At 40.7% G+C, this 22,446-nt stretch overlaps 3 protein-coding genes across 3 annotated transcripts; all 3 read left to right on the top strand.

The window, feature by feature from the left end:
- The first annotated feature begins 923 nt into the window (after nucleotides 1-923).
- On the top strand, nucleotides 924-4,897 carry thap11 (THAP domain containing 11). The gene has a single exon (XM_018668056.2). The coding sequence runs from the start codon at nucleotides 3,005-3,007 to the stop codon at nucleotides 3,836-3,838; it is 834 nt and encodes a 277-aa protein (XP_018523572.1). The 5' UTR covers nucleotides 924-3,004; the 3' UTR covers nucleotides 3,839-4,897.
- A 3,449-nt stretch (nucleotides 4,898-8,346) lies between these two features.
- nrn1lb (neuritin 1-like b) lies at nucleotides 8,347-13,138 on the top strand. The gene is made up of 3 exons (XM_018667867.2): nucleotides 8,347-8,821; nucleotides 10,784-10,931; nucleotides 11,523-13,138. The coding sequence occupies exons 1-3, from the start codon at nucleotides 8,764-8,766 to the stop codon at nucleotides 11,824-11,826; spliced, it is 510 nt and encodes a 169-aa protein (XP_018523383.1). The 5' UTR covers nucleotides 8,347-8,763; the 3' UTR covers nucleotides 11,827-13,138.
- A 2,843-nt stretch (nucleotides 13,139-15,981) lies between these two features.
- On the top strand, nucleotides 15,982-21,447 carry slc38a8b (solute carrier family 38 member 8b). The gene is made up of 10 exons (XM_018667865.1): nucleotides 15,982-16,170; nucleotides 17,072-17,270; nucleotides 18,360-18,516; nucleotides 18,602-18,706; nucleotides 18,794-18,851; nucleotides 19,347-19,461; nucleotides 19,541-19,688; nucleotides 19,777-19,979; nucleotides 20,484-20,535; nucleotides 21,193-21,447. Exons 1-10 carry the CDS (start codon nucleotides 15,982-15,984, stop codon nucleotides 21,293-21,295), a joined length of 1,329 nt encoding a protein of 442 aa, XP_018523381.1. The 3' UTR covers nucleotides 21,296-21,447.
- The last annotated feature ends 999 nt before the right edge of the window (nucleotides 21,448-22,446 follow it).

Raw genomic sequence — 22,446 nt, 5'->3', positions numbered from 1 at the left:
ACTAGCCTGGCTTTTATCACAGACTGTAGTTATATACAGAGGCTTTTACACAGCACACACGCCTCCTTTGAAAAAGTAACTTAATGTAATGTTTGTTTGTTTTTAGAATAGTTTTATGTATTTCTGCAAATTAACTTTTGTTTTCATGTTGACACTTAAAATATTTTCAAAATGTAATTCAAATATCATGGCCAAACTCTACAATGACAGTGACTCAAACACACACTGATGCATGAAAGATGCAGAGATCTTGTATTATGACAGATAATCATTTATAACAATATAGTGTTATTCCATTCTGTCCCCAAAATAGTTCACATTGTCACACATGAATAGAGATAAGTCTTCCAGTGAAATCTACCAAACCCACAACTAAATAAGTTAAAGTAAGATATGTCAGTGTATATGTGTATCCTGCACTTCAACCCACAGATGTGTCTGCCAACATACAGAGAGGTGTTTGACATGTGGATGAGTAGATAATATCCAGAAGTGTGTGACAGGAGCACTGGTTGTATGGGGATCATAGGTAGGATGATGGGAGCGCAGAGCGTGGAAATCCACAAACTCCATCCAACATTCAAACCAGTTCATCCTCCATGAGGAGAAACAGGGCTGTCACTTCCCTGTATTTTCCACTACAGACCTAAGCACACAAGAAAGCTTTATAGGGCCATCAGGTGGCTGAGTGAGGGTACTACCACAGGGCTGTACAAAGTGTTGCTTCAGACTGAAACATTGTCAAGTCTGCAGCAGGAAACATTCAAATAGATGCAAATGAAACAAGAATTAATATATCCTCTGACATTCTGTCATATTTTGTATGGAGACATTAAAGTTTACCTTCCATATGTGCCAGATGTTGCCAAAGTAGTGAACAAAATCCTACACACTGTCCAACTTGCAATGATACATTTATTTGCAATGTTTTGATGCTAGACCTTCATTCCAGACACAATAAAAACACAACACGTAAAAAAATGAACTACAAAACAAAATACATTGCCCATAGAGGCTAACAGTGTAAGTATTGAACCATGACATTAAAATAATGTGTGTTACTCTTTGAGCAATAAACTGTTTTAGTCTTAAATAGTATTTCGACTAGACTTTTATAGGTGGATACTAAAAGCTTCTAAAATGGGTTTCAGTGTTCAATGTGAGGATATATCATGGCCTGATGAGACACTGAAGTTAAACCCTGACACACCCATGGTGCAGCCACACAGGTGTTTTTTATTTATGTTGTCTAATTAAACCTCCTCTCAGGGCTTATTAGTTCATAGAAGTCGGTTACATCAGGTAATTCCCAGAACACCTCCACCTAACTTCAGCGTGAGAGAGTTTTAATAAGCCAGTGAGACTGAAAACACCTGCGCACTGCCTCTAATAGACCAGTTCTCTAATGCCTGGAAAATAACATCTGCATTAATGTAATCAGATAATTGGAAAGCATTTTGCTTAAAAACAGATGATTATTTCAAAAAAATCTGCATCATGTTGTTTTCTGACATGCTGATATGTCTCTGTGTGCATATTATAGCCTGTAATGAAGTGGTACTGTACTTAAGTACAAATTCATTCATTACTTGAGTATTTTATCCTCATGCTGCTTTACACTCTACTACAATTTATAGGAAAATATTGTACTTTTTACCCCACAACATTAATTTAACAACTGCAGTTAAACCTTTTCCCCAAAGTATATATATTAAGAGTTTTGCACACAAAACATAAGAAAAAGCTTATAAAATACGTGCTGTTATTAATTCATCCACTGTATTAAAATATAGAGCTGAAATGATTACTCAGTCAGCTGATTGACAGAAAATGAATGAGAACTTTGTTCTTAATGATTAGAGTCATTTTTCAAGCAAAATGAAAACATTTAATCATTTTATTTTATTTTTTGATAATTTTGAGGTTTGGATTATTGTTTGGTCAAAACAAGTGTCATTAAGATGTCACTGTTTTCTGACATTTTACAAACAAGCAACCAAATCAGTTATTTGAGGAAATAATCAAGGCATGAATCCATGATAAAAACAATTATCAGTCACAGTCCTATATGGTGTAATTAGATGAAACAGATATTGACTTTGTAAATGTGGAAGATGCACAAAGCCAGAGGTAGCTGTTCACATATGAAGCATTTAAATTAGAAGGTAAACCCTTGATCAGGAGTTGTTTTTTTGTTCTGTTAACTGTTCATTTGAACTTTCTCCACATAAAGAAGTTATTTGAAAGAAAAATGTTCAAACTTTTTTCTTTTGCTGTTTTGTTTTTGTATATATACTACTAGAAGATGCATGTTTTGTAAAAATAGCAATGTTTTATAATCCTGAGTGGGATTGGACACGTGTTTGGCACGACACAGAACTAAAAATTGAACTAAAAAAACTATTTAAACTAGTATACTTGAATGAGTAATAATAATGTAATGATATAATACATAACAGTACATCAATTTTCCTGGAAGCACTGACATACCTTTACTTCAGTACCATGTTTAATGTATTTTTACAGGGTGGTATTGATAGTTTTACTTTGACCAAAAAAGATTTGTCATGCCTATCTCTATGAGCTCGGGTGTGTTTCTATACTCTGGCCAGCAGGGGCGGCAGAGCGCTAACGGACAACGACAGGAAGCGCAAAGGCTCATGGTACTTTTAGTTCTCAGTGAAGGACGGTTGGCCCGATAACACCACGAAGAACAAACCCGCATATTTACCATCGAAAATAAAACACCAGCCTCGAATTCAGCATCAATACAAGCTTCGTGTGCGCCGAGTCCGGATAAGTTCGGGTGGATTCGTTCGTCGTACGGAGAACATCGGCTCAGTTTTTGGTGGAAAACAAACAGGAAGTTGTTAGCGTTGTGGGACGTGTAGTTCCGCTTGCAGGCCGCGGAGCTTGATAACAACGCACAGAATAAAGAAACAACAATAAAATAATTTAAGTGTCACCCCGAGACCGCGTCTTTACCCTTGGCGCTGAGACAAACATGCCCGGGTTCACCTGCTGTGTGCCTGGCTGCTACAACAACTCGCACCGGGACCGGGACCTGCGCTTCTACACGTTTCCTAAGGACACCTCGCTGAGGGAGCTGTGGCTGAGGAACATCTCCCGGGCCGGGGTCAGCGGCTGCTTCAGCACCTTCCAGCCCACAACCGGGCACAGAGTCTGCAGCGTGCATTTCGCCGGAGGGAGGAAAACCTACAGCATCCGAGTACCGTCCCTTTTCCCTCTGCGGGGGGTCAATGAGCGCAGGAGTCGGAGGGGCAGGGGCAGGAAAGTGTCCGCGGGGGTTCCTGCCCCCGCCGCCGCGGCGACCTCGGGGATCGTCCTCACCAGCGTCTTGGGCAGCACGGCGGAAGGAGCCGAAGGCAACGCCGGCGGCGAGGCGAGCGACGACAGCATCACCGTGGTTCAGATAGGCCAAAACGGGGAGTACCTGGGCACAGCGCGGCTGCCCGCCCAGTCAGAGGGGACTTGTTACACCGCACCGGTCGGCAGCGCGGACGAGCTCACCGCCGACGACTCGTCGGTCGAAGCCGCGTCCGCCTTGCACCAGCTGCCAGTGCAGTACGTCAGTGTGACCAGCAGCCCGCTGGACCACTCGTACTCGCTGACCACCGGCACCACGTCGGCCGAGCTGCTGCGGAAACTGAACGAGCAGCGGGACATCATCGCGCTGATGGAGGTGAAGATGAAGGAGATGAAGGCGACCATCCGCCAGCTGCGGGTCGCCGAGGCCAAGCTGCAGGAGGAGGTGCGGGAGCGGGACCGGCTGCTGTACGGAAACTCAGTGGCTTTCAGCGTCCGGAAGAAAATCTGATGGGCAAACATCAACGGAGACGACCCGTTACAGAGACTCAGACTAACGGAGATGACACCGATTGGTTTTGAAGACGGCAGATCCAGCCCTATTTTGTATAAATCTACGAGCGATGACAATTTATTTTCATCAAGTAGAGATGATTTTTCGTAGGCCTGATGTAAAAAAGTTGGCTGCCTAGTTTATGTAGCTGATAGTAATAACCTCATTGCTAATCACATACAAAACATGCACAGTCCGCTCTGGCCTGCAGTCTAACCACGGTCAATAATACACATTTCATTTATTCAACCGGGACTGTAGTCTTGCACAGACTTACAAGTCAGGCGGGCATGCATATGAAAAGGCGGACTGATGTTGCATTCAAAGGTTTTCTCATTAAGATTTCTTTTGACAGTTTTTATTTCCTTACTCATGAGCAGAAACTAGGAGGTTGGTGCAAGAAACCTCAGAATAGATTGTGGAGGTGATGTAAAGTACACCACGCTGAAGTATCCATAGGATTTTTTGTAACCAAAACACTATTCTCAGCACATGTAAGGTGTTAGTCAGTGACATAAAACTCTACCATGACTTTATCTGAGTTGCCTTCAAAGGTACTCTAAGTTGTTTTCCTTTTATTTTTGTTGCTAAAGACATTTGTGCAACAGAAAAAGGACTTAAAGGAATTCCTTAAAACTTGAAAGGCCACTCAAAAGGTTGAAATCTTATCAAAGGACGTTTCCTGAAGACATGCATTAAGTTACAATTTACTGTTTTCTTTTTCCTTAGGAAATCTTAAAGAGAAGTTCGTAGAAAAACCTTTTTCTGGAGACACGTTATGCAACTTGAACATGTATGTTTGTCTCTGAGGCGATTCTGTGAAACAGCGCCTGCCTGTTTCTGTGTGATCCATTCTTTGTGCCTGTTTCTGGTCAGATTGTTTTCTCTCTCACACAGAAGTTTTAGTGGCTGCATCTCTCTGTCCTGTTCATGAGTGTTTTATGCACAGGATGTTAGACACACATGCATTTCATTTGCTCTGCTGTCATTTTAAAGTAAATTTCATTTTGAAATAGAGCTGATTCACGCTGGCTAATTTCTCAAGTCAACAAACCTGTCCTCATTTTGTCGAGTGCCACAGTAACAGAACAGAAGCAGACTGATTAACTCAGAAGATCCTGTTGCTGTTGTTCCTTTTAGTTAAAGGAGGTTTGGCTCAGCTCCTTCAAGTTATGACTTCTGTTTGGACTCTTTACAGGAAGGACAAGATACATTAGAATTTCCAGTGGCTCCCAGTAGGATGTGTTGTCCAGTACAAGGAGTATTTTTTTTTTTAGCTGTGTTTTCGCTTTATGCAGGGATTACTCTATTATTACTCAATGAATCATTTGAGCCATATAATGTACAAAAATAATCTAAAGCAGCAAATTGTTATATTTGAGAAAGCAGCAAGTAATTTGGTGCTTTTAATTCATCAGTCACTAAAGATAATTAATTGTGTGTCAAAAAATATGGATTCATCCTCTGCAGATGATCTTGTCTAGTCATTTTCAGTGTGTGTCCCTGTGCAGTGCAGCAGAAGTGATAAGACTGAACTAAAAGTAGAAACAACAAGTGGCTAAATGTGCGTTTTGATTGGCACAGTCAGATGTTGCAGCATAATTTTCACCCTCTAGATGGCGGTGAGATAAAAGCTTAAAGAGTGGAGCTTTACCTCCTGTCTGTACAACCTCATTTATTCTATGTGGTTGTCTGTGTTTGGTGGCAGTTCTGAGCGTCATTTCCTGAATTGTTGCTCATAGTAAAGCACTGAAATCCTGAATGTCATAATATGAATCTAAACGCAACCCTTCAACCCAAACTCATTTGTGTCATTTTAAACATCATTCGTGATAATGTATTACGTGAAACAGAGAGAGAGAGAGAGGGAGAGGTGGATGAATGGATGGATAGATGGAGAGCATTGGAGAGAGCGAGGATCCAGATCCTAATCTCATCTGGATTTATTTTTTTTTACTCCCAACAGTGTTGCATAATGCCTTAATCCAGGGCTGTCAATCAAACTTACACAACTCTATCTGTGTTTTCTATGGTTGCTGCCATTTGCCATGGCCATCATTACATTCAGGCCAAACAACAGCTACTCACATCAGTCTGTCTTGTCCTCTGAGAGTAATTCTGTCATGTGGATGGAGTAAAACAATGGAAGACACTTGTGATCTTGACATACAGTGTGAAGCAACATGGGAAGGAATTGATATGTGCCTGGCTGCCATTATATTGAATCTCATTAGGGATTTTTATTATTATCCACTGCATTTTGAAAACAAAATGTTACACTTTTGGTTTAATATTGGTCCTTATACAATTTTGAAAATACTGAACAGGGAACATAGTTTCTAAAATATGTGACAAACTTCATGTGCCTTTTGGAATTCAAGATATCTGTCCGTTAAACTGTCCACAGAAACTTTAGTGGGTGTTTAGTGTGTGCGCGTGACTCTTCAGCAGGACTGGACTTCCACATACAGCTGAGAGGCAGCAGGACTGCTGTCCAAAGACTTCAACAGCTGATTCTTCAGAATAATTTTCTGCTGTGGAAATCATCAGACTCTCTGTCATAGCACTTGTTTTTTGTGTTCTTGACCCTTTTTTTCAGAAATGCAAGGATCATAATAGTAGTAGAAACTTTTCCTTGTTATGGCACCTAAAACAGGCGTCTGCATTCTCATGATTATATATGTGGCTCAGCTTGATGTATTTTGGAGGCTTGCAGAATACCGTGAACAGACACATTTAAAGGGCTGTTGTATCTGTCCTGATTAATATGTGTTACACTAAAAATTAATGAAGCTCTCACATTGCTTTAGGCTTGGGTCTTACTCTATGATCAAATATTTGCTGATTTTAATCTTTGCATGTTATTGGGGCAGAGTTCTTGTTCAGCTGCTTGTATTGAAGCAAAATGTAACAATCGCAACTTTGCCTTTTTAAAAAATACAGGTTGTCACAGTATTGTTAGTGTGTTGCTACCAAAAGATTTCTAACAAAACTATATATTTTTTTACTTTTACGGCCTTTAAAATTGGATACTATGAAATTCATTGTAGCCACTGTGACTCTGGCTGAACACCTTTGTTTTCCATGAGAGCGTTTACGGCCACCTATCAAACACATGGAGAGTGTTTTCATAGTCTACAGATGGCTTTCTAGTGCAGTGTCACTGAATATACATTTGAGTGACTTGATTTGGAATAATAAATCTACAATAAACTGTTTCTGCAGATGACGCCACTTTTTTGAGCAGAAAAACTGCACTGAGGTTTAAGAAAAAGCGAGTGGACAACTGTTGGAAAGTCATACATGTGGGCTAAGCAGAATCTGGGATTCACAAGAGTAACTGTGAAGTGGAATGCTCAAGGATCGGAACAGGTCCTAATGTGAGCTTCTTGTGCCATGAAACCTCCAGGTAAGACAACTGCTGGTCAGCAGGGACGTTGCTGGGAGGAGAATAATTGGTGCAGTGCTTCACACATCTGTATGGCAAAGTGCAGGATGACTCTGACACACACCTGACAACAGAAGTTTAATGTTTCAGCTGCAGTAAAACCATTATATAGAAACCTGAATGCTAAGATAACACAACTTGCACTCTTGCAAAGCATCTTGGTAGCAGCATCAGGCTGTGAGTCAGCTGCATGTCAACCCTGATCATTACACCCTTATGTGACTGATTATTATGCTTGTGTAACAGCTTCCACAGCAGTTTGGAAACATGCCTTACATCCAGCTTGATTGATCCTGAGCACATCTGCAATGTTAGAATGTACAAACCAAAAAAGAGCAACCCATATTTGCTGAGCTAATACAGATGTTTCCAGGAAGACTCACAGTTGCTGCCAAAGTAGCTCCCATGATGTATTGATTCGTGGCAGCGGCTTCAGACTCAGACAGATTATTTTGCAGTTAATGGTTGTTTTAAGCTGCAGATTAACAATGGGTTACCATTCCTCCTGCATCAGTATACAGATGTGAACCAGGACTTATACTAATGCATGGAGGGTGAGCCATCGGGGGGTGGGGCATAGCAGGGGAGGCTGAGAGGAGGAGGAGGACAGGGACATAAGACAGGTGCTCAAGTAAGGAAAGTTGGGAATAAGGTAGGTTGTTTCCAATCAGCCTGACTTTAACACATCACAACACTCTCCTCATGACCCACATAGCTTGTAGATGATTCTCACATGGGCTGCTCATGCTGCTATTCTCAGAGGGCGCTCTGCATCTACGCTGGACTCCCAGGTGGGCTGGACTGCTTTATCCTCACTGGGACGTCATCCATCTGTCCACATGAAGAAGAATCCTCCTGACACCTCTGATAATGTTTCCTTCTACTGTCATTTGTGGAAAAACTCAATAGGAAAACCAGGTTTTTGCAGGAGATAGGTGTATGCGCGCAAATGTGTCAAGTGTGTAGGCACCATTACACTCTATGTATTTTATTTGTTTTTCAAATAGATGTTCTGAATGCTGAGGGCCGGAAATGAGAACGCTCTAATCCACTGTGCTGTGTTGTGATGTTGTCATTGGTCTGCTGCCTCCAAGCTCTCTATGGCTCTCGCCTTGTGCCCCTCCCCAGTGCACATGCATGCACACACTCACTCACTCACACACACACACACACACACACATACGCACACATTGATACAACATCCTCTTACTCTCTCCAGTGCATCAGTCTCTTTCACTGTTAATCCAGCCTGGGTTGTGCCTCTGTGCATTGCTGTACTGTTGCAATCTGATGAATTCCCAGCGGACGTCGGAGCACATCACGTTTTAGAACAGCAACTTTATACTCTTTGGATTCACAGCCAGCAGGAGCTTCTTCACATCAGAGCCTCTGGTTCAGAGGTGGGACTCTGCTCTGCGGGACTCTGCTGAGCCAAATGATGAAGTCCCACCTGGGCACTGCGACTATGCTGCTGCCCATTGCTGTCTGCCTCGGTAAGAATGTCTCTTTACTCCCCAGGTGTGGTGTGAGTGTGTTTTCTGTGTGTGTGTGTAAACGGTTGGTTATGCTGAGTTTGCTTTGCCTGTCTCATTTTGAACACTGTTACTGTTGTGTGTCTCTTTCTGTGCATATGTCTTCTCTAAACTGACCTCAGGTAGGAACTCGGGCTGATCAGAGGAATTTCAGCAGCTTTGCCAGAGAGAAAAAGTCCAAAGTAGTTAACACGACTGATAAAGAATGTGTTCATTCAGCTTATTCTGAAACCGAGGAGAGAGAGGTTTTACAAATGCACTTACCTTAATGAAATGCTCACTGTCCCCTCATAGTCTGATTGTGAGTGTGTCTCTCTCCTTGTGTGTGTGTGTGTGCAGTAGAGTGTACAACATCATGTATTTGGGTGTGAATTGACATTTTCAGGATTCTGGGAGTTTTTCCAGAAAGAGAATTAAAAAAGGCAGCAGGTTGAACAATAAACTATTAGTCATGGCACAATACAGGTAAATAATAACAGGCAAATAGAACAGGACTAAAACCATCTAATAACACTATTGTTAACAATGTGCCTTCATACATGATTAGTAAACTCATCAGGTAGGAACCAGAACAATTGAAGCTTATCCACAATAGAAAAAAATAAAGTTATATATAACCAGCACTCTAACATGCCTAACTAGCTCGTACTATGCACTCTCTGTGTGCTCCTTAACTGATCCCTCTGCACTTTGCTGATTTTAAGGCAGATGGTCCCTCAGTCTAAGAGCTGTGGTTACAAAGTATGTGGACATGTTCCCTGTGGCCCTTGGGTCTTGAATTGGATGTTTGGTTTTGGACATGGCTCTTCAGAGAAATGTTAATGCTGCAGCATACAATGATGTATGTGATAGTAGTGCGATTTCAACCTTGTGGCAGCAGTTGCAGATTATGCACATCCAATGATCTTTTAGGTGCAGGATCACAAAACAAGCTGAAGGCAGAAGTCAGGTCACAGATCACATTGTACTGTGAGCTCCTGGTATGTGCCAGTTATAATATGATATGATAATATGAATATAATATGAATATCTCTGTTGGATCAAAATGTCTCTCTGGTAAATTTATTAGGTTTTCAGGAATACCCATTCCTGTTTTAATGTGGCAGAACTATAAAGAAGGTCCATATTGGACTGGCCTGCACAGAGCCCTCACCTGAACTCCATTCAACTCTTAAGGGATGAGCTTGAGCTCAAACAAAAAGCCAGGCCTTGTCACCAGGAACCACAGTCTTATGGAAAGCCTGAATCCAGAGGGGTGGAAACTGTTAAGCAAACGAATGTCCTGGAGGAAAGTGTTCAGCAATTACATATGGGAGTAATGTTCAGGTGTCCACATACTTTGGCCATGTAGTGCAGTTTCAACCCTGGAGCATCTGACCAAAGGCTGCTGAGAGCTCAACCTATCCAGAGAGGTCTTCAAGGCCTGACAACAAAGTGCACAAGAACTCTCAGTCAAACATCTCCTCATGTACAAATTTACTTTCACCAGAAGTCCCCAGTTCCAAATCAGTGTTTAAATATTCCAGTCACAGCTTTTCAGGAACTTTTTGGTGAGTTCTCAAAACCAATTTCAAAGTGATGTGTTATGTATGATCAATGCACTCAGCCGGCTCAGACATGGTTTTGCAGTCCTACACTGAATTTGGCTTTGACGATGTGTAATCCCTCCAGATGAATGGAACGCAACATATTTGTGTGTTTGTTTGATCCATCTAAGCACTGGATGGATCATGTTTCTATAAATATAAACACTGTGTTTCACTCTAAAGGGAATCTAGTAATTTTATTTCTCTCTCATCCTCAGTTTCTAAATATAGACACACTGTATTTACCATGTCCCCTTCTAAACATTTCATTTATTCGTATCAGTGGTTATTATAGTGTTCAAATATATGTTTCTCTTGTCTTTTCCTCCCTCACCAGGTCTGGTCCCTGTGTGTCTCGGAGCTGCAATTCCTGTTTCATGTGGTTCTATCTACAAGAGTTTTGCTCAGTGTTTACTCACACTTGGGGACAGTTTGGTGGAAACACAAAAAGACCAGAGCACACAGGACATCGACGCAATCTGCAGGTGTGTGTATGTGTGTGTGTGCACCTGTCACTGCAGTAACCATCCAGTCACACCTTTTCAGTCCTGATACAACTTGTTTCAAATTGTTAAACTATAATCCTTACAGCTGCTCAGTTTCATATTAATGCTTGTATTAGCACTGTGAGCAGTGTGGCCCAATCAGTCCACCACTTTGGTTCAGACTGAATTATATCAACAACCATTGGATGGAGCAAATGTTAGTCTGCTAACACACCACACTAAGGATGGTGAAAATGTTAAAATGTTTCACCTGCTAAACGTCAGCATGGTAGCATTTGTCTGGTTATATTACTGGTTGTTACTGTGTGTGTGTAGTGATGAACCCACAGAGCATCATCATCCCCAGAGTTCACCTGCAATGTCCAGAGGGAGTTTTGGGTTTGTGACCTGCAACCTTATTGTTTTGTTGGTTCTGACTCTTTTGTCTTATCTGCGTCATATCCAGATGCACCAGGCTGCTGTTTGCAGAGAAAACATCTTCTCATGATGCAATGCAACAAGGCTTTTGAGTAGCTGAGCAACCTGTGTCTTTACATTTCTACACTTGACACTGACATCTCTTCCTTGAAGGTCCTGGAATGCATTCCATGTTTGTGCTAACTCAGCTCTGGCCGGGTGTCCTGGAGAGGCAGCAGCTGTCTGGGAGTCTCTTAGACAAGAGTCCAGGAAGACGCAGTTTTCTGGAAACCTCTATGACATGTGCGCAAGCCGCACCACCCTCCCACCCAGCACCGTGCCTGCACCCCAGAGCCCCCCAACCTCCGATCAGACCAACCAGGAAACGCTGAAGGGGCAAACGCACAAACACGGTCCCACCCTTAGCACACTGTTGTTCCCCGTATGCAGCACACTACTGGTTCTGCTCAGGAGTTAGTTAGCTGATTAATCAGTGTGATGGCAGGTGGTCATCAGAGAGTCCTCCACCCCTATGATCCAAACACATGAGGGTCAGTCAAGTCAGACTCATCATGATTACACATCGATCCTTAAATCAGGATTTCAGAAACTGGATCATAACGAAGTATTTGGTTCAGTGTAACAGTGGTGTTTCTATTTAGATATTAACTGATCAGACCATTACTGGTATGATTTTACATGCCTTTCCCTCACAGAGGACAAAGACGTTGCTTTCATTCTGACATAAATATTTAAATTATTCATTGTGGTTTTTGCTCAAATGTGTTACTTTTCAGACAAGTGGACAGCACATATCTAGTCCAAGTGTCAAATTTAATTCTCATCATTTACTGTTGCTTGGTCGTTCTATTTTAGAAAAAAGAGAGTTTAATCCAGGAAGAGAAGAAGAAGACCCTCCTATTACTGACAACTCTAAGCTGAAAGAAAAATACTGCCAATAAGCTAATATTAATGGTACCCACTTCAGTTTCTATCATTAGTGCAGCGCATCAGTAATACCAGGCGATTTTAGGACAAGAGAGAGTTGAGGGATTTTTTGATGCCAGGTGTTCAGATCTGTTTGCGATCCAATCAGCTGTGACTGAGGAGAAGAGTGTTATTACAGGGGGGCAAAACAGTGTTTTTGTACAGAGAGTTTAATTCATCACCCCGTGTGACTGGTTTAACGTCAGAAAATTAGATTTCTGTGTGGAAGGATTCTTTGCAGTGTGTGCACATTGTTGCTAAATTTTATCACTGGTTTAAATCATCTCATGTGACTCCTCTCAGTGGTTTTCCTTTTTGAGCAGTTACACTGTTGCTTTTTCTACTCTGAATTGCTGGTTACAGTAAAGTTTCACTTTAATCAGTTTAATGACTTTATGCATCCCCTTAGGGCCAATGAAAAGAATACATAGCAGAGCATTTCAATAAAATACAGAGGACAAATAATACGATTACAAAATACTAAGAAGTATTAAAAGTGTAAAGTACAACAAGTGCATGCTGAATACATGGACCAGTGGTGGTAATTAGGAGAAGTGTTTCCCAAGAGTTCATCCTTATAACAGTAACAGTTGCTGTAATGTTAATTCATGTTGTATAACTGCTCTTTGATACTGAGTGAGCTCTGTTTTATTCACTGGTTTTCACTTCACCAGTGTTTTTACTGTTTTATTTTCTGGTTTGGTTTTTGGTTATTTGCATTATTTTATTCACAGCATTGTAGAGTGGTACCTCTTTGTTTCACTCAGATTTTTAACCCAACAAAAACTGAAATTAAAGTTAGGCTGACGTACACAATGCAGAGTTTTTTCCCCCTTAAATCTCAACTATTACTTTTCTTGAAGTTGTGTGTTTCTGTGTTGGTTTTGTGTGTCTGTGTGATCTTAATACTCTTAAGCTGTTTCATAACAGCAGAATCATGAGTAGATTAATCTTATCTGTCTTTATTCATCCACAGTGTAGTGGGTTGCACCTCGAAACCCTTGAAAACAGACAGAGCGTAGAGGATGAGTACTGTAAGTAGGAAAGTGAATGACGATGAACGTGATGTGATCAGGTGTGACAACTAAAGGTCAGAGGTCATAGCTTCGTTACTGCAGCGGTCACTGAAACCTCAGGTGGACGTCCTGCTTTATATTCATGTGTTACACTGATTAAATGTCAGGTCACCACCACGCAGCCTCTGTTCAAAGTTAATGGCTGATTTGAATAGTGCTGTTTCACCCGTTTCTCAGTTGTGTATGAAACAATGGTCCTGCACAGTTTGCAGGTTGCACATGACCATGGTATCTGACTCTCATTTTGAGCTTCATGTCAAAAAGTCTCTGGCTACGTCTGCTTTATTCCTAACAGACTACATGTTTAAAATCCAGATTATAACCCTGATTTGGCCATGGTGACTGATCTTCAATACTGTGGACAGTCTGCACAAAACATGGCAGGTCACCACACACACAGAGGGAGGGATACAAATCTGTTTCCCTCTGACTGAGCCTCAGACAGATCTTTCATGTTTTTACTGACCAGGATTGATTTTTAAATATGAAATCTGAAAGAAATACAAAGACGTTATTGTAGTTTGAAAGCAGTGTGTTTGTGTAGGAGTGTAAATATCTGCAAACATCAGTTATGAGTCAGGTCGAGTTAAAAAAAGATGGTGTGTTCCTCCCTTTTGCATTAGATGTCTTCTTGTAAAGATAACACACTAATCAAAGGCAATGAATTTAAGTAAATTCCTGACCCAGTGTCAGGTCACTGAACTGAATTCAAACATCAACCATCACTCCAACATAATTTTGTAATGTCATGATGATCACCACCTTGTTTTATCTCTGCAGTTTTACACCAGTAACTTCATTAAAAATTGATAGGGCCTTTTTCTTTCCTTCTTTTTTTGTTTTTAAAGTGAAATCCTGAGATATCTCTGAAAACAGTACATGCCTGGAGGATCAGCTACTAATTCTTTGAACTGTCCCAGAACACCTTGGCTCTCTCTAATCTCTCTTTGTCCTGCATTTCACTTGAGAAAATCTGCAACATTGAACCCTCACATTCTGCATCAAGCTGCTGAAATGTTTTTTTATTTTTTTATTTACAGCTAAGGTTTAAAAAAAAAAAAAAAAAAAAAAAAGCAGAGATACAGCATCCCCTCTGAAAGACAGTGAGATGGAAGCAACATTCATAGGATTTTGACCAGAGCCCTCCGCTCTGTAACAGATGGTGTGTAGCATAAAACATGGCTGGGATTATGTGTAGTAGATTGTACTATCCAATACATAGGACAAGGACTTCATGTTACCAGAAAATAAACAAATGCTACAATCCTATAAGCTGCACGGCACACCAACTCTTCATACATGATTCTTTAAAAACATTCAGTCTGCCTGGTCACTGCCACTACTGTAAATATAATCACCTTAAATAACGTTATTTTTGATCAGAAGGCTATTTAGCTGCCGGAGAGTTGAAAACAGTGCAGATACAAATACAATTCATTGTAATGCACATTACATTATTCCAGATAAATCTTACCTTACCTTTTGTCTCTCCAGTTATTCTCCTGCTGGGCCACATCTGTGATATTATATTCACTGATGATATGTCAGCATCTAAATATTTTCATGCCACAGCTTCCAGATGCACAGGCACCAGGGGCGTTACTACTCATAAAGCTCTGCTGGGGCACAGGACCCCCACCACCACCTAGCTTCCCTGACAGCAAAGCCACCATTGGCAGATAGTGCGCGTAAAAAAACGCTGATATTGTGGTCTGAGTTTATTGTGGACGTTTCCAGCGTTTGGGTTTGTAATTTTACAGGCTTGTAACGCTTGCACTTGTGCGCTGACGCATTCGCGGGCCGCTCTGCCAAGACAATGGGAGGAGAAACACTGCTGTTGTTGTGTCACGTTACCAGACCTCAAACAGGTGGGCTATAGCTTCTATTTGGAGTCAACACTCTTGCTGCACATTTGAGTAGAAATACATTTTTCTTTTCCTGGCAGTATGCCGTAATTATCTGAATTAATAAAATGATAAATATTTATTGTTGTTGAGAATGAATCATGGCATTTATACTGGGGCACAGCTCATTTATATTGGGGCACGTGCCCCAAGATACTGAGCTGTATAGGTCTAAATCACTGACAACGCACCTGAAATAAATACAACTAAACAGGTTAAATGTCATATCTCATTTACTGACTTAGCTGGACTCAAGGTACAGACAGGAAACATTCTATATATATATATATATATATATATATAGAATGTCCAGTTGCATAGTTTTTCCCTGGACACCCTTAGCAGACTTCTCCAGAGCTGTATATCAGAGGGACAGACATAAAGGGAGAGACAGAGAGTGGACACAAGCAAACATACTCACTTTAGTGTCAAATATTTCACCTCAGAGTGAAATGTTTAATAGTCAAAAAGTCCAATTAGAGCATGTGAGTCGTGGGTGCAGGTCTATATATTTGCATGGTCCACCACTCCGCAGGTTTTGTTTGAGAAGCAGCAGCATGAATTGAACACCTGGACTACTTGAGAGAAGTTAGTTGGACACAAAATATTTCAAGAGAAGTCGCTGTTAAAGTTTGTAGTTGTAAGTCTCGGAGCTAGTGAAGGATCATGGAGGAACTGGCCCGGGAGAGCATCAGCCTGCTGGCCCGGTCTGCGTCTCATGCGGATCCTCCGAGGCTCGGCTCGTTTGGCGCCGTGTTCATCATGCTGAAGTCTGCGCTGGGAGCCGGACTGCTCAACTTCCCCTGGGCTTTCCAGAAGGCGGGGGGAGTGAATACTGCTATCAGCGTGGAGATGGTGAGTTCAGGATCACACACCTGCTGGAGTTCTCCTGTTGTTAGAACATCATTTAGACAAAGTGTTAGCGTGCTGTTAAGCCCCTGCACCAGCACAGTCTTAATATTTTCATGGAATAGTGAGGAACTTGAAATTGCTACTTTTACTGAGGTGTAACTTATCTAATATCTGTATATTCAGAGGGCTCTGTGTGGTTAGTTTTGCGGATGCACATTATAGACTGACTCAGCAGACCTCTGTCTCTCCTCAGTGTGAAAGAGGCTCATGTTTTTCACAGGTGAGCTCTAATGAACCTTCTAGTTTAGATGAGGACCTGAACTTTAGTTGCAATGCATCTAGTGACTGCCCCAAACGTGTGTGTCTCATTGATGGATTACCACATGGGCCTTCCAAGAATGGGCCCCGGGGCCCACGGGGTCCACGTGCTCCATTAACAGCAGTCTCAGTTTGAAGTGATGGTCCATTTTGGAAAGTCAGAGCAATCATGTTTTTTTACTCTCGATCCCAGTTCAAGTCCTTTTCTATTGGATACAGAAATACAGCAGCACAGTGTAAACTTATACTATAGTAAGCCTACATTCAAATGAGTAAAACAATTTGAATTAGTTTGACAGCATAATAATAACTGCTGTAGGAAAATATTACTTGCATCACAGCTTTCCTTTGATAGTTTTTGTATAGTTTCCTATAATGTTGTGTATAATACTTATGGACCAAAATGTGACCAATGACCAAAACCAGTTTTTGGGCATGAGGTGCAGGAAGATGGGGGGTCATCCTCCTTTCTGGAGAGGGGGCCTTTCACATGTCTGTTCTCCAGATCTCAGTGTCTAATAATCTGTGTGCCAGTATCACTCTGGTCAGTGAATGAAGACTATAGTTGAGCTCCTCTCCTCTCCAGGTATCCCTGGTATTCCTCATCAGTGGTCTGGTCATCCTGGGCTATGCATCGTCTGTCAGCAGACAGAAGACTTATCAGGACGTGGTGAGAGAGGTGTGTGGACGAGCCGTGGGTCAACTCTGCGAGATCTGTTTCTGCTTCAACCTCTTCATGATATGTGTTGCCTTCCTGGTGGTGGTGCAGGACCAGCTGGAGAAATGTAAGAACTAGAACATGAATTATGTTGTTTTAATGATATAGCCTCTGCTAATATGTTTAATATTATGGTTTACATGCTTCTTTTACTTATCTTTCTCTCTGTGCATAAACATTCCTGTTTCAAATCTGTAACAATGACATTTTGTCTCACCGTTCGAACACATTTCCTACAAACCGTATTTGTTGTTGCAGTTAAAACCTACATTAATGGGTTGTTGTATTCTACCACAGCAGGGAAGAATAATGAAAAAACTATCATAATTTTTTAGAATAATCTGCTAATAATTCACTAACGTAAATATATAAAAACTGATTTATGAACGTTATGTTAGCAGAACACAGCACCTAACATCAGCACAAACAGAAACATATATTAAAAAGTTCAACTATGTGCTTGACTGGGTCTTAGCGTTGTTCCTGTTTGAGATACACATGATAGTGCACCAGGCTCCTCATCCTCATACCATCTGTTAATCAGCATCGTACACTGCTCTATTTGCACTCAGCATTTGTTTCTGCAGTGTTTGAATGTTTTCATGTTATCGATGTACTCAACTGAATTTGTGATCAATTTAGCAGCCATTTCACATATCAAAAAAATTAATCTCTTTCAGACCACAAATCAGCCGCACTTTAATTTTCATTTTTGTTAGCATTAGGGTAAACATGTGACTGTGAGCAGTAATGCAACCCTTTTTCATTTCTCCAATGTCATTTTGTCCATCCAAAACCCTTCAAATCCCTCTAATGTTTTTGCTCTGTTCCAGTTTTAAACAGAGCATTTGACTGGATTTTCAAACACACCCAAAAAACATTTGATCAAAAATTATGCACAGTGCAGATGAAGCATTTAGAGAGATATCTCCAACACTTTCACAGGAATGTTCTGTTTTCATTATTTAATATGTTCATCCACCAACATTTGTCTCACTATTAAAAAAACACACTGTTCAGCTGGATGCAATATGTGGGTAAATCTTGTAGATGGCCTTGTAAGATTTAGTGAGTATTCTTCTGTGTTGTTTCCTGTGTACTGATGCCTTCCTGTTGCAGCAGATAAATAATCTCAGTTTTGCTTTTGTGTCTCCAGTGTGTATTTCTTTGTATGAGACAGTGACTGGGTCGAGTGAGGGAGAAATGCCCTATCACTGGTACACTGACCAACGATTTGCTCTCTTCATCATGTGCCTCGTCATCATCTTACCCCTGTCCATCCCAAAAGAGATTGGTATCCAGAAATACACTAGGTACACAAAACTTACCTGTAGTCAGAATGACATCCAGATGACTGTAAATATTTTCTGTGACTTAACTGTTTCCTCCTCTTGTCAGTGTGTTGGGGACACTGGCAGCTACATACCTGTGTGTGGCAGTGATTGTTAAATATTACCTGATGGAGAGCCACACAGTCATAATAACTCCGGAGCACAGCCAAGGGTCAGTCACACTGGTTCTTAATGGATACATGTGTGTTTTTTAACATTGTGCATCGGTAACTGTCTGTGTGTGTTCTGTCTTTTTCAGTGTAAGTTCATGGGCATCAATGTTCAGTGTCGTGCCAACAATCTGCTTTGGCTTCCAGGTAGGATCCTCTAAGTTAATGTTGTTAAAATAAGAAAATGCAAAGAAATGCAGGATCTTAAATCAACTGGCAATATCAGACAACTAAATCAGCCTGTGGAGAACATGGGAAAAGTTTTAACTTTTATGTAGTGCTTTTGTCTGACTGCTCTCTGTTCACTTCCCTGTTCCTGTCAGATTATGACTGGTTGACACTTGCTAGGTTAAAGATGCTATATGTACGTTTTTGCTATTGCTACATAGCCAACATTAGCATTAGCAATTAAGTTTCAGCCATTGCTGTGTTTACAAGACAAGAGGTTAGAATAGGCCTTCTGGGCAGCACTACTTCTTCACCCTCTCACGCTTGACTGAGGGCCAACTGGATGCTACACTGTCTCACTTTCACAAAGTGAGATCATTGTACTCAGTGTTAACTTGAGTAGAAGGAAGAAAGTGATAGAAATAAAAAAAAAGAGGAAGACTGTCATTAATCTGTGTCTGTATGTGTTTGCAGTGCCATGAAGCCTGTATAGCAATCTATAGCAGCATGGAGAACCAGAGGCTCTCCCACTGGGTGGTCATCTCTGTTGTCTCCATGTTGTTCTGTTTGCTCATTTACACTCTAACCGGTGAGTTCTCCTCTGAAATATAAACTTCACTTCAGTATCACCTGAAAGCTGAAATCATAGCCACTCTCTCCATCTCAAGGTGTGTACGGCTTCATGACGTTTGGACGAGTGGTCGCCTCAGATATCTTGATGTCATATCCAGGAAATGACGTGGTCATGATCATCGCCAGACTACTTTTTGGAATATCAATCATCACCATCTATCCCATCATTCTTCTCCTTGGGAGGTAAGTGACACCTGAGTTGAGCTGTTTTGTATAATCTGTGAATTTATGTGTGTTTTAACATGTTGTCTCTCCGTCGCGTGTGGAACAGATCGGTCATCCTTAACCTGATGCTACGAGTTCAGAGGCGTCGCCGGGGAATCGTCACTCACTCGTTTGAGAGTCGCTGCAGAGTCGTTCTTACTGTGATCTGGATCACCATCACTCTTGCCATTGCCATGTTTGTCCCCGACATGGGCGAGGTCATCAGTGTCATCGGAGGAATCAGTGCCTTCTTCATCTTTATCTTTCCTGGTATGAAAACATCCTTAACTTTAACATGTGTGTGCGTCTGTGTTTGTTACAACATATTCACATTTGTATGGACACAGACTCGTATTTATACATGATCTTATTATTATCTTGTCAGTCATCAGTAGAGCATTTGAATTGCACTTGGATTTCAACTAATGAGGATTTTCGTCCTGAATTAGTTATTATCAGTTATTTTCTTGATGGATCAATTAAGAATTTGCTCTACAGCATGTCAGCAAATAGAAAAAAAAATCTCATTAATCTCAAACCCAAATGTCTTGCTTTGTCCAACTGACAAAACCAAATAGATTTAGTTTGAGGTCAAAGTCAAAGAATACCGGAAACCATTTACATTAAGAAGCTGGAGGCAGTGATTTTTTAAAAATAAAAATCCATTAATTGACTAACTATATCAGTCCTAAATTGGACTTAATCATATGGAAGGTGCTACACAAATTAAGTTTGATTGGTTTGAAATTTGATGTATGTGTTTGTGTATTGCAGGTCTTTGTTTAGTGTTCACAATGCAAACCGAAAGTGTGACTCCAAGAATCAGGTGAGTGTTATTATACAGTTATTTTTTTATGACACTCAATGAAAATAACAATGTGATTTGTTACTAATTATGAGGAAAATAGAGACGACAGGTGCACTAATCAACTGATATCAAATGAACTGCAACTGCAACCCAGACAGTCATTTAGTCAGTTCACAGTATGTGAGTTTCAAATAATGAATTAATTGGGTTGAATGAAGATTTCCTTTCAAGGAAATGTTTTCTGATAATTAGTACCAAATTACATTGTTTTGAATATCAAGAAATTGAAAAGAAAGAACCACATTAAAATCTGCTTCTGGTCACACAAACATGGCAATGAGAACATATCCTGTAACAACAATCATACAAGTCCACAAAGAGCTGGATCACCAAAGTCTGGATCACATAATCTTCCAAGACTGAGAAGCATCACAGATTTTGTAGAAAAACCAAATGAGTTGTCCTTCAAGAAAAAAACTGAAGGTCACCCTGGGCATTCAGAGTACATTTGGTCTGGTGTCTTATAACAGGAGTGTTTTTGGACAAAGGAAAGTATGCTGTTATTACTGTTTTATGCAGAATATTCATATTCTTTGTTTTTATTGCTGCTGATAATCATCTGTATTGATCTTTCTCTTGATGTCCTTGATGCCCTGATTTTTTTGTTCATTGCAGAGTGATTTTAACAGTTTGGGGAGTCATAACCATTGTAGTTGGAGCCTTCATCTTTGGACAGAGTACAACCATCGCTATCATGGAGCTTTTTAACAAATTCTGATTTTGACCACCACTATCTGCAGCTGCTGCTTCACTGTGACACTCATCTCTTTTTGCACAACTTAATGTTGCATTTGTAATGGTTGTTTTTAGTACATGTGACCCCTATCCCCCTTATTATATTTACTATGTATTATTCTCATTTGTGTGATGCATAAACATTGGACTTGAATGGGTTTGCAGTTGACAGTCATATTAAGTCATGTGAAAGGCTGACAAACATTAAATTATTAAGTGTGTATAGAAAAAATATTTATGTTTGAATGTATTGATATTACTGCATTATTATGTTTGCTTTACCCATAATATACCTATAATATCTTGCTTGTTGAGTCTTCATTTGTATTTGCACCACACTACCAGGGGGCAGTGTTGCACCACTGAGGAGTTATTTATTTATTTATCCATTCGTATCTGTGTGGACTGCAAATTGGCAGCACAGATAAGAGAACACCAGTTCTTATGGTGGCTTTAATGGCCCTGGTGATCATTTTGAAATGACAATGCCATGTCTAACTGAACTAAGAAAGACTTTTAATATAAACAGATGGATTCATTGTCCTTGAAATACATATTATGCATCTACCAGTTGATGAAATGTGAAGTACACAATTCTCTGCATTTCCCTATTCTATATTTCCACTGACCTCCACATGGCCTGAATCATATGAGTGATACAAATCTGCAGCTTTCATTGAGTACAGATTTATGGCTGAGGTATGCTGAATATCACTGTTTATTGACTTCAAGCTTAAAGGAGTTATGGCACACTGCCTGCGAGCATGCACATGCTTACACGTGTGTTAGAGTATGAGTGAGAAATGATTTACAGTAAATCCAGAAAACGAGCGGCGTATCTGTGCCTGGATGGGTCTGCTTAAAAGCAGCCTATCAGCCATGCTAACTTCAGGGCAATGCAGGAGGCTTGCATACTGTACTTACTGTCTGAACACAGACAGAATGACTTCAGGACTTCATTCGGAAATAGACCATTTAGAAACACACAGCAGCTCCTTATCAACACTTCAAGTCAAGTCAAGTCAAATTTTATTTATATAGCGCCAATTCACAACAGAAGTTATCTTGAGGCACTGTACATATAGAGCAGGTCTAGACCGAACTCTTTATCTTATAAAATTTACAGAGAGAAAC

This window comes from Lates calcarifer, linkage group LG2 (genome assembly GCF_001640805.2).
Source record: "Lates calcarifer isolate ASB-BC8 linkage group LG2, TLL_Latcal_v3, whole genome shotgun sequence".
Taxonomy (NCBI): domain Eukaryota; kingdom Metazoa; phylum Chordata; class Actinopteri; family Centropomidae; genus Lates; species Lates calcarifer.
Note: the sequence above shows the minus strand (reverse complement) of the source record. Positions and strands in the feature narration are given on the sequence as shown.